The sequence below is a fragment of the Hetaerina americana genome, unplaced genomic scaffold (assembly GCF_022747635.1).
Source record: "Hetaerina americana unplaced genomic scaffold, ioHetAmer1.1.p SCAF_5, whole genome shotgun sequence".
Taxonomy (NCBI): Eukaryota; Metazoa; Arthropoda; class Insecta; order Odonata; family Calopterygidae; genus Hetaerina; species Hetaerina americana.
Window position 1 is genome coordinate 72,632,101 of NW_027287095.1, and position 12,153 is coordinate 72,644,253.

At 35.9% G+C, this 12,153-nt stretch overlaps 1 protein-coding gene across 5 annotated transcripts in view; it reads right to left on the reverse strand.

Annotated features, from left to right (window-relative positions):
• Positions 1–12,153, reverse strand: part of Nt5b (5' nucleotidase B) — a 203,909-nt gene that overhangs the window by 8,607 nt on the left and 183,149 nt on the right. For 4 of the 5 annotated variants that reach the window (XM_071592912.1, XM_071592910.1, XM_071592908.1 and 1 more), the window contains 4 exons: positions 11,881–11,974; positions 9,992–10,174; positions 9,835–9,852; positions 184–358 (listed from right to left, as the gene is read on the reverse strand). In XM_071592912.1, coding sequence (XP_071449013.1) covers positions 184–358; positions 9,835–9,852; positions 9,992–10,174; positions 11,881–11,974 — 470 coding nt within the window. The remainder of the gene's footprint in view (positions 1–183; positions 359–9,834; positions 9,853–9,991; positions 10,175–11,880; positions 11,975–12,153) is intronic. The other variant, XM_071592909.1, reaches the window with a different exon arrangement.

Consider the following 12,153-nt stretch of genomic DNA (forward strand, 5'->3'; position numbering starts at 1 on the left):
GAATTTTAAATATTTAAGAAACACTTTTTGCATATATCCAGAACCGTAGAGAAATAAAAAACAAATAGGAGGCATAGAGTCAAACACATTCTTGCACTTTAAAGCAAACATTTTTTAAATAACTGAATGAAATAAACTCAGATTAAATAAGTCATTTATGAATAGCTGTGTCATGAAACTTACCTCCAGAATACACTTGTCCTTTAAGAAGAGGTCCCATATGACTGCCTATCTTTAAGGCACCAGAGACTGTGTCAACCTGTCTTAATATTGTCCCTTCTCCAAAAAACAAGGGCTTCCTCGCATCGACCACTATGTAATCAAAGTAAGTCTTCCAATTTCGATGTGGTTCTTCGGGCTGCACGTTCATGAAGGCCAAAAAAAATTGGGGAACAAATCAATCATTAGATTGAAAGACAACTCTTTATCAATGGTTATTTCATACAAGTAAACTGCAAAATATAACACTATTTGAAAATTGATCACGTAACAAAAGGGTGCAATTTACGAAGAAGCTGGCAGATATTGATTATTATTTTTTTATCAAAAGAATAACAATGGCAAAGCTTTACGTTAGTCTCAAATTTTCTCAGTCATAAATAATTTCAAAATGTATCACTCTGGATAGGCAATAAATTAATTTGTGCACACACAATCAACAAATATGTATTGTAAAAAACAAAATGCCGACAGGGCTTACAATTCTTTGACATTAGCAAGACTATATTTCCTTTAATAATAGATATCAATACTGCCAAGATTCAAATGAAAAACAGAGTCATCAGTTACTATGCTCAATCAAAACAGATTCTGTAGACTAATTAACATCCATTAGGTAATTTCACAAATATTGAAAACTAACAGGCGCAACGATAAAACTGAGATGCACCTAATGCACATAATTTGTACTTCTATATCTACAATTCATGATAACATACTGTTAGAGATAATAAAATGTTGCAGACTTCAAATGAATCATCCTGAGATGGCACTTTCAATGTCTCAAGTAGGATGAGTGCACATTAATTATGATATTTATCACGTAAAAGGCCCTTCTTTTATACCCCCAGAGCAGCCAATGGATAAAGGACATCAAAACACATATGCAAAGAGATTCAAATTTTACCTCTAAGCCTTTAAGTCCAACACAAGGAGGTTGGCCAAATGGGTTCAAGAGCCTCAGAGATATTCATCTTGCGTCTATCAAAGTAAGCTGAGTAGCCGCAATGCATGCTGAAAATACCAAGTATCTCAAGCACACACACATACTTGTCAAAATTATACCCACTTTCAGACAGTGGGCACGTGAGAAACCCAAGTCATGAGATAGAACATAACTACATACCTACATATGCTCTAAATTGAAATTTTTTTGATAGGTACACTGTATGGAAAGTATTGATGAAACATGCTCTGCAGATCACTATATGAATACATTATTCCAGTAACCATATGAGGAGAACTATAGACAATTCATGATCATTTGGCTATTGATTCATGCTGATGCCAGATACTCTCAACATGCTGAAGAAGTATAAAAGTCCAGTTTAAGTACAATGAATTTCTGAGAAAATTATTTGAATTGCATAAAAAATATTCAATGAAACCAATGTCGGTTTCCTCAGAATGCAAAATCAAACAGCCTCAATTTTTTCAACTCTTCACCTGTGTATTTCCCGAGGCTTCATGTTTAAGTAGTGCAAATATGATTATCAGGGAAGAAAGAAATCATTACAAATGCTGCCATATGCAAAAAAGAGTATAAAAATGTTCTAACTTATATAATAATGAGCAAATAAATATATGGAGGTGAAAAACCTTGAGGGAGAACTGAAGCAAATTTACCTCTGTAGCACATTCACAATAAGGGATAAAGAGGCACAGGAATTGTCATGGAGGTTGGGGCACCACTACAGCTAATTCCCATAGAGGTGGGCCAAGTTAAGGGGCACAGATATGCTGATGACGAGCAGCAGAATGCGAACATTCAATTTTTTTTAAAAAGGTAATCTACCAGTTAAGGTAGGTTTTGGATGAACACAACCCCGAAATAACTATCTCCTAATAGAATACAATAAAACAGCCCACTCGACAACACGTCCCTCTTCCTCTCTTGCGTATCTCCGTTGTTCCCCACTCGCACCCGAGCAATCTGAGACATGTACAGGCTGCAGATTAGCCAGCCTCCTCTCTCTCCAATCTATTCCTATTTTCTCCAATGCACTAATTAGTTTTTCCCTATTCACTCTACAAACCCCTTTTCAAAATCTACGAAACAGGCAAATACCTCCTGATTGTATTCTATATTCCTCTCGATTAGTGAACTCATTACTGCGATGGCGTTATGCGTGCCTCTCCCCTTCCTAAACCCAAACAGATCATCCCCTAAGTAATCATTTGCTCTACTCTCGATCCTTTGGTTTATGATCCTGAGAACAACTTAAGCTGCGACGGAAATCAAACTTATTGTCCTGTAGTCCTCACACAGTGTAGCCTTTACCTTTTTCAGAATAGGAACTAACACTGATCTCACTAAGTCTTCTGGCCAGATTCCTTCCTCATAGATACTATGAATCAGTCCATATAGTCTCCTACCTTCCTACCACATTTTCTTAAACCTTTTCGTAGTTCCACAGGAATATTGTCTATCCTCACCGCCTTGTTTGATTTCAACTCCCTTAATGCCGTTTCTATCTCATTGTCGAGTATGCCTGGACCTAACCTACCTTCCTCTACGTCATGTTCTCTTTCTAGGTCTAACCTTGTTGGCCTAAGTTCTTTACCATACAGTTCTATATATTCCTTCCATCTCAGTTGGATCTTTTCCATTTCCACTATTATCTTATCTGACATATCTCTAACTTAAAAGACAGATCTTTCCTTCTTAATTCCTGTTACTGTTTTAATCTTCTGGAATAGCACACCAATTTCACCCTTCCAAACTTTCCACATCCTTGCACTGCGTCTTCCAGCATGCTACCTTAGATTTATTCGTTACCTGTCTCAAATTATTATTCAACTCTTTGTATTTCCTTTAGCCTAACTCTGGGTTTACAGTCTTTCATTTTATTCTCCCATCTATCTTTCTATTCATATCATCCGTGGTTTCCTTATCCTTTACCCATTTACGGTTCCTATGGTTTCTTTTGCAACTGTCTATATCCCTTTCTTGATACATTCAATATTATTTTCAAAACTTCTATAAAGCCATAAACCTCGGGGTGACATCTGGGGACCAAAGCTTCAAATATACAGGCTATTTGAAGCACAGCTGTTGTACAAATGAAGAAACAAGGCTTTCACAACTGAATATGATGTCATTTCTGATGCTCGAAGAGTTGGAAATTTTTAAAAGCCAATCCAAATACGACAGTAATCCCAAAATTGAGGTCTCATTTCTTAAGAAAGAGAAAGAAATATTTATTTTCAATAATTGATAATCATTTTCAAGCTTGAACATTTCTCTATTTTTCTACATAGTTGCCATTTTGGTCGATTCATACATTTACGTAGGCATTGGGGCAGCTATAGTATTTCCATGCCACACCAACTCACTGCCACGCCATCAAGGCATGATTTGGACTTGTCCTTTCACCGTGGCATGTCTAGTGATAGGTGACAGAACCCAGGTGTTCCACTTCAAACCTGTGACCAATGAGCAATTACATGAGCATTCCTCTTCACCCAAGCCACAACAATTCAAACAAACACTGTCTGCCAATCATGGCGACTGTGTTTTGGAATGGAAACAGGGTATTGTTGGTTGAATCCATGACTACTGGGACCACAATGCATTCAGACAGGCATTGTGAAACTATCAATTCAGACAGGAGACTCAGAACTGAAGGAAACCATCACCCTACTTCAACAGTTTGTTTGCATGGGATATTATTACACACCTATCCTATAGTCCAGACTTGCCACCCAGTAACTACCATTTGTTTCCTAAGATGAAAGAGCATTAGCAGGAAGGTGCTTCAGTGACGATGACAATTTGAAAGATCAGGTCAAACATTTCCTCAACAACATGGTGGCGTTCTGGTATAACATGGCCACACACTAATTGCCTCCGCATGCACAAAAATGCATCAACTGAATTGGAGATTATGTAGAAAAATATAGGGAATAATGGAGCTGTAAGATGTTTTATTGATCATTGAGAGTAAACTTTTTCTATATTTATACATATGTTGGAGACTATACTTTAATGATAACAATTCTATATACCTAATGATCCCTTCAAAATCACCACAAATTGCTTAATTTAAATCAAACAAAACACATACTGAATCTCTGTAAGTAGGCTTGGGACGGTCAAGGTGCTCACTGCCTATTCTTAAGGTGACAGACTCCAATTTTTCCTCAGCCTTGGATGTTATTGTGCAATGCAAGTCGCCTCAAAATTACTTTCTTGCGGCATAACTGTTCAAGGACCCGATCAACTCATTCAAGGTATCCTACCTATTTAAAAGTAGGTCCCTAATGACTACTTAACTTCTGAGTATCATGATAACTTCCTCTTTCATTGTCCTACATTATGTATTTCTTTCTTCATTTCCTTGAAATTTCTTCCTACCTTCATTCTCTCAGAAAACTCTCTTCTCTACCTCCCTCAACCTTACTCAGCCAATGTTCTGCCTTCAACATCCCACAACCTTTCATTATTTTCTCCATTCACTGCTCTCCCTTCTTTAGTATTAACTCTCTTCACCCTTCCTATTAAGAACCCAGTGTTTATCTTCCTCTCCCTGCAACTTATTTTCTCAATTTGTTATCACACCCTTATCTCAAAGGATTGCCAAATACACTTGCCCCAAAGACCACGTCACACATCCATAAAGCACCAGGCTGCATATTGAAGTCTTCAAGAGTATTTTACTTAGAATGAGGCATTTTCGAAAGGTAAGAGCTGTTCGGTCAAAAATAAAATATTCATTGGAAAAATGTTTAATTGATGGTTTTAGTTTCTTACAAACCTACTTCACTTTTCTACATAATCGCTGTTCACTTCCAAGCACTTTTCATAATGCTGCACCAGCTTCTATAATGCCTCAGCGTAAAAGGTTATCACCTGGGAATTTAGCCAGTTGACAAAGGTGGTCCTCAAAGAGTTCCTCGTTGTCTTCCAACCTATGTCCACCAAGCCACCGTTTCATATGCAAGATTAGGAAATAGTCCCTAGGTGCTAAATCATGACTGGGATTAGCAATCCAAAAATGCTCATTATCTCAACATTCTTTGCTCTTTCCATAGGTCAATAAGCATGCATTTTCAGTACCCTCCGTACACACAATTTGTGCTGAAACAGCCTTTAGATTACAATCTTGTAAATAGTGGTGGTGGTCTAGCAAGAGAAAATTCATCAGCCAGAGCAATAATTGTCGATCAGGTTGCAGTAGTTCTTAGAGAACTTGTTGAACAATTTTATCTGTCCGAATGCTGGGCCCGTCACTCCGCTCTTCTTCATGCACACTTATCTGGTCATTTTTAAGTCTCAACACCATGGTCTAAATCATTCTACTGTAAGTCCATGAACTACATAGCCTCAGGCTGATGCTCCTTTTGCATGATAAAATTGTATCACAGCACACACTTCGCAACTGGCAGGAGCAGATTGCTGTCCACATTCACTGACAGGCAAACGACTTCTGAATCAAAACCATAACTTCATGGCTTCTGAAACAATCACTATAAGACATTGCTGCATGCACACAACTGTTCTGACTCACCAATATTTATATAAGAAAACAGCACTTCCTTTTTGAATATGCCTCGTGTCTTGAACTCAGTTTAATCATTATCAATTCCCTTCTTCCTACAAATGCTACTTTTGCTGATGCAATTTTTATCATACTACTGAAATGCATGAACTGCTCCACCTGCTCTAGTTTATTCTATCCAACTTTAATATTTAATTTAGCTTTCCATCTTTTTCATAATCTCATTGCTTTTTTTCTTATACTTAAATCCTCATCACATGAGGTACTCTTCCCATAAAGAACTCAATAATAACTGCAATGAATTGGCTGTCTGGATTACCAATGCGTGGTAAAATGCAAACCTAATTAAGCCTGCAAACATCTCACCACCAAATTTATTCCCACCTAAAGCTGTCCCTATTCTACCGTAAGCATTTCCTCAGCATAGATGTTGGAATGTACCAGCTATTAAGGGTAAGTGCAAACCTGTATCATCCCCAGCCAATTCAATTCTCCCTCTGCTACCCTTACCCGTGCACTCTGTTTATATATAAGTTTTGAATAAGTCACCTATCTACCAATGTAATCCCATGTTCTGAAATATATCCAATGACTATGCCCACTTCACATTGCTGAATGCCTTCTCAAATATCTCGAAGAACACGTACATATTCTGATTATGTTCCATATTAATTTCTATAAACTACTACCAGCTGAATCCACAGACTACCAATGGCTCTTAATCAATACCTCACGAATTTCTTGAAAAAAATCAAAATATGGCAGAAATACTTCTGGATGAAAACATATGCCCATTTTTATGAAGTAAAAAGACAAAATTTGACTAGTCCTGATAATTTTTTTCCCATGAATACTTCCAATGAAAATTAAAAGAAAAAAAGATAAACACATTGAATTAAAATGAAAGTTTTTAAGTTTATTTATATTTCAAATGCAATTGAGAATGATTAACTTAACAAAAGAAACTTTTGAACTGTCTGTAAGGACTTAAAAGTAACTTTAATAAAATGGCCACTAGGCACTTCTAGATGCTTTTCACTTAAAACAGTCAGTGATCTTTTAAGATGCCAGGATTATCTAGGATTGAATGGCTAGCAGGGAAAAAAAACTCATCTCCTCTTCTGAATCTGTGATCTAGCAGATCACATGGCTTGGCACAAAGATAGCTCTACCTTGATGTATTTCACCCTCAAATTAACTAACATAGTTGGTGAGATTTTTCAACATTATCAGTGATATGATTGTACACATGCCTACATCCACCTGATATTAAAGAAACCTACAAATATCTTCTACTTCTTTTTCTCTTATGGTTAATTATTTTAGAAAAATAAAATGTTACTGAGCAAATTGTTTGATTCATCACTCATATGTTTAGATGGATCTCACACAAAAATTGTCATGGCTACGTGAATAACTTCAACTATTTTTTTTTCAAACCTAACCATTTACTCATGTTCTTTGACACTCATTTGCATGGCACATTATTTGTTCAAGATTTCCTGATTAGGTCAGATCAGTTACAAAGCAGCCGTAGACTGTTAGAAGAATTTTAGTTTTATTTCTTAAAGAAGGTTCTTAAACATTTTGTTTATTATATTTCTTTAATTGAAATTGGTGTTGATATTACTGATAACGAAAATTTACGACATTTGGAAAAAACATTACTGATGCTTTCCCATTAGTTAAAAAATGTCAGCACTCTGGGATAATAAATTTAGAAGCAATTTAAATAATGGGAGTTACTATGCTTGATAAGAGTAAGGAATCATGTTAAATACCTCAGCATACACAATCATGACCACATTTTGATGAAAATTCATGATGAATTCTGCTTACAAGTTTTGTCTGGAAAGTTTCCTATCTCAACATGACAGTAGCAGCACTCTTCAACCAAAGTTCAGGGAATATGTTCAAGCATGCATTGAAAGGAACTTGCCAAAATTTAAGCCATTTCAGCCAGTGTACAGAGACTCGCAAAGCAGCATTTACAAATGTTAAATTTTCAAGAGCTGAATTTAAATGTGGCCGGACAAGCTTGGCTAATGGTGAGTGTTCGATACAGCCAAAAACTGTGACAACCACAAATAACATCGAAAAAGTTCACCTAATGGTACTGGATGATAGTCGAATTAAAGTTAAGAGAGAGATAGCAGAAGCTATGGGCATATCGAAAGATTGCATTAGTCATGTGTATATTGCTTGAAGTATTGGACATGCACAAGCAATTCACACATTGGGTGCCACGTTTCATCATTTTTGCCCAAAAACTCATTCGAATGAACATTCCTGAAGACCCTGTTGGAGTGGTTTAATAAGTCACATTTTTTGCATCAGTTCATAACTGCAGATCAAACATTGATCCGCCAATACACTCCTGAGATGAACGAACACTCAAAACGGTGAAGGGGAACCTGCTCCAAAAAAGACAAAGACAGTTCCATCAGCCGGAAGGAGATGATGAATTTTTTCGGTATAGTGAGGGCATTGTGATCATCAATTACCTTCAAAAAGATAAAACAATAACGACCGAGTATTACGCACCATTAATTGGATAGCATTTGATGAGGTACTTTTCCATCAGGAGAAGACTCTTCCTCACACTTTGGGGATCACCATGGCTAAAATTCACAAATTGCAATTCGAAATGGTTGACCACAGATCGTATTCTCCAGATCTGGCATCCATTGACTTTTTCCCATTTCCTAAGCTGAAAGTTTTGCTTGGAGAACAGTAATTTTCATTGAATGAGGAGATATTCGAATATGTAAATGCCTATTTTTCAGAGAAAGCCATCAATTACTATTTGGAAGGATTGAAAAAGTTCAGCGCATTGCTGAAAAAAGTGCATCAACTATAAAGGAGACTACGATGAAAAATAAAAATAAGTTTGAAGAAAAAAAATCTCATTTGCTCGGTCTTAAACTTTTCAGACTACCCTAGTATTTACAACCACACAGGGATGTCTCCCCTCGGCTTGACCAAATGCAAGCATCTCCAAAACACAACACTAAAGAAATTCTCACAAGTCTACATAATGTCATTCTTTTCCTGCAACTTCATTAAAAGGCTTTATCTATTATTCACCAATTTTCAAATCCAAAACTAATTTCTAGCCTCCAGTTACTATTCTGAACCACCTCCAAGGCTTACATAAATACCAATCATTGTTTTATTATTTCTCATTCTGAATAAATTAATATGTCAAAGATCAAATTCAGGTCATTATTACATTAGCAGGAGAAATAACTTTTTAAGTGCATTGCATTTAACACTGAATCTTGTTTGGATCAATCCGGCTAAGAATATTGCTTAAAATACAAAGAAAAAATACAGAGTGTGAATTGAGAGGCATTATGCCAACTTATTTGCTATCTTGACATACTTTGCTGAGAATCTGCATTACATTCATTTGAAAGCACAAACATTAAGCCATTTTAAAATCACTTTTTGTCATCGATATTCAATTCTAATCTATTTGAAAATTCAAGTACCCATCGAAGACTTAATATTACTATGACCTAGCCTCCAGAATGTTTTTTTTGTTCGTTGTCTTCTTGGCAACTAGTACCATGCCGGCCATAAGCTTTCAGCTTAGCTCTTCCTTCATCCTCCATGTTTACTAGTCTAGCAATGTCACCAGGGCAATAAGTTCTGGTCAGTTGTCACAACAATTTAAAAAAAAATCATTCCAAATGGAAAGGATGGCAATGCAGCAGTATTAATTTAAAGCTGTCATTTGTGCATGTTTGCCATTACTTCTTATATTAATTATGTCATTGAGAATACCTCATTATTCACACACACTTTCCCAAACTCAACTTATAAATCATCTTTTCACTTAACGAAACTGAATAACCTAATTCAACACACATTCTTCCACAGCTAGTACAAAATTCTCCGGTTTAACCCCTTTCCTATTTCTTCCTGTGCCCCTTTTAAGTACATAAGGTTTTTCACTCATTTAACTACATACTCATCAGGCAAAACGTATGTATTTGGCAAGCAAAAAATGACCAAACTCTACCACCATGACTTTCAAAGCAGCTCAGTTCGCGAGCCATTATTAAATGTGCCACAAAAATTTGCCATTACAATGCAAGTCACAACTTACCCACTCTGCAGAGTTGGACTGTTCAATTAAAACAAGAGGAAATTACCATAAATTTTTTATAATTAAACCCCTCGTCAACAAAACCAAAATATTTCAATGTCACGGGCAATCAAGGTTTTAGCAGAGAGATAGATTATCATAAAGGGTGAAAACTTACCCGTGCTCCGTGAGGGAAATCAAAAAGATAGGTCATGATCTTGTCAGTAAATAAATACTCGCTATTGGTGAGTAAAAATACTTTGGCCCCACTCTCTCTTATTCTGTTCAAGAACATTGGAAGCCTAGGGTCTTTCTTGACATACTCATTCAAGCCCTCGATGGTTTTGGCCTTCAGGTCTCCCTGCAAAGAAATGTGCACATGGCAGCCATAAATTACCAAGAAAGGTTGCAAATGTCAAAAATTCTCTACAAATTAAAGGGGTATTAATATACTGCTGGAAAAAACCTTCACAAACTACCAGAAAAGAGTTGCACACTTCTGGTGTTTCAAAGTGTCAGCATCATCATTGGGTGAGACATGGAAACATCTTCAGTAAACTCTCGATTATCCACGGTAATGTAAGCATGATGACACAAGGATAATAAAAAAACATGAATAACCAAAACATTCAGAACATATGATTGCAAAATCAAGGGAACTTGAGCTCTATGGCCTCTTGAAATAGCAAACTTATCATGGCTTTAGGAGTTTACCTTTCATTTTTTCTCGATAGTTGCGATATAAAATGGATTCAATTTGTACTAATCAAATAAGGTTTTAAACAACAAGCAACTGCGATAAGGAATCAAATGAATACTCTTTTAACATTCCTAGTTATTAATTCAGAGTTTATATGGCAATGGAAAGTATGTTTTTTCAATTACTCAGCCTTTTTTACAAAATGGAATTAGAGTTTTACAAAAACACAGGACTATCATCAAGTGAATAGCAGAATGGATTTTCCGCAGATAACTAATCCATAACATACCAGGAAAAGAAAAGCGATTGGCAAAGGAAAAATATGGACAGAGGACAGCTGAACCGGACTCATATACATTATATCACATCAATGAAAATACTGCAGTGTGGAGAAGATGACTAATTCGCTGCATAGTAAAACCATAAATGCAAGGAAACCGATCATGGGAAAGTGCAAGCTGTACAAAAATGTTTAAATCTAAACATGAAATGTTACTGACAACTTTTGATTTTGAGATCAAAACTTCAACAATTAAAAAAGCCGAAGTATTTCCAACTTACAATTTTTTCAGAAGTACATCCGAGTTTTAAAGCATATGATTATATTTATGATTGTAATTTTGATTACAATATTAAGAAGTTGAGAAAAAGAATAACACAGATAATCTGCTAAATGGTTAAATCAACACAAGATAATCCAGAGTATATTGTACTCTCTTAAATATTCGGCAAGAAGGGGATGAAAATTATATGGTTGAAGAGGAGAGGAGGTATTATGAGAGGAGGGTTTCATCCTGTGGCTGCTGCGAGGATGGCAGGAAAGGCAGGATTCAAAGATTCATTGAAAAGGGTCACTTCACGGTCACAAATCATTTTCAAAATTTCCAGGAGCTCCAAAACATGAAACCCACAACAGTTGCTTAACAAGTGTAAAATTTTCCCATTACAGTCAATGGTATTATCACATTTTAAAAGGTGCTTTGCAAGATTGCTCTTTAGATCACCCATTTTCCAGTAATACATTATAATGGTATATCGCAAAGCTTCAAATGAGTGAATATTATTTGCGATGGTGTTTATCAAAGTAACTATGCACATTGCATGTAATAGCATGCTTACGTCACACATGGTAAGCATGGGAATCCAAGGAAACATTTTCCGTGGTGTGCTTCCTTTCAAGTTTGTATTTCATCTAAATAATCTTTGATACACTCTTGGTATATTAATTTGTTACAACATTGATATATAAATTTGTTTAACACCAAAATTTAAAGTTGCTATAATTAAAAATTTGCCACCTTAATTCTGGGTCAATAGAGCATTGCATAAAGACTAGTTCAAACTTCAAAACAATAAATAATACATACATGAATGTGGACCCAGTCCACTGCATTTCTGACATCTTGGAATATAGATCTAAATGACATAAAGAGGTCGCCCCCTTTCACACCAGTTTTCTCCCTGAAAAGAGAAAAAAAATAAAGGGATGAAATAACATGCAACAATGAAGAGAGATATTCCACACAAGAGTTCCTTGTTTTCTACATACTCATAGATATCTGAAAAATTACGAATATCATACTTCACCACTGCGTTTGCAGTAGAGAAGAAGAATGATTGATAAGTGATTGTGCAAATTT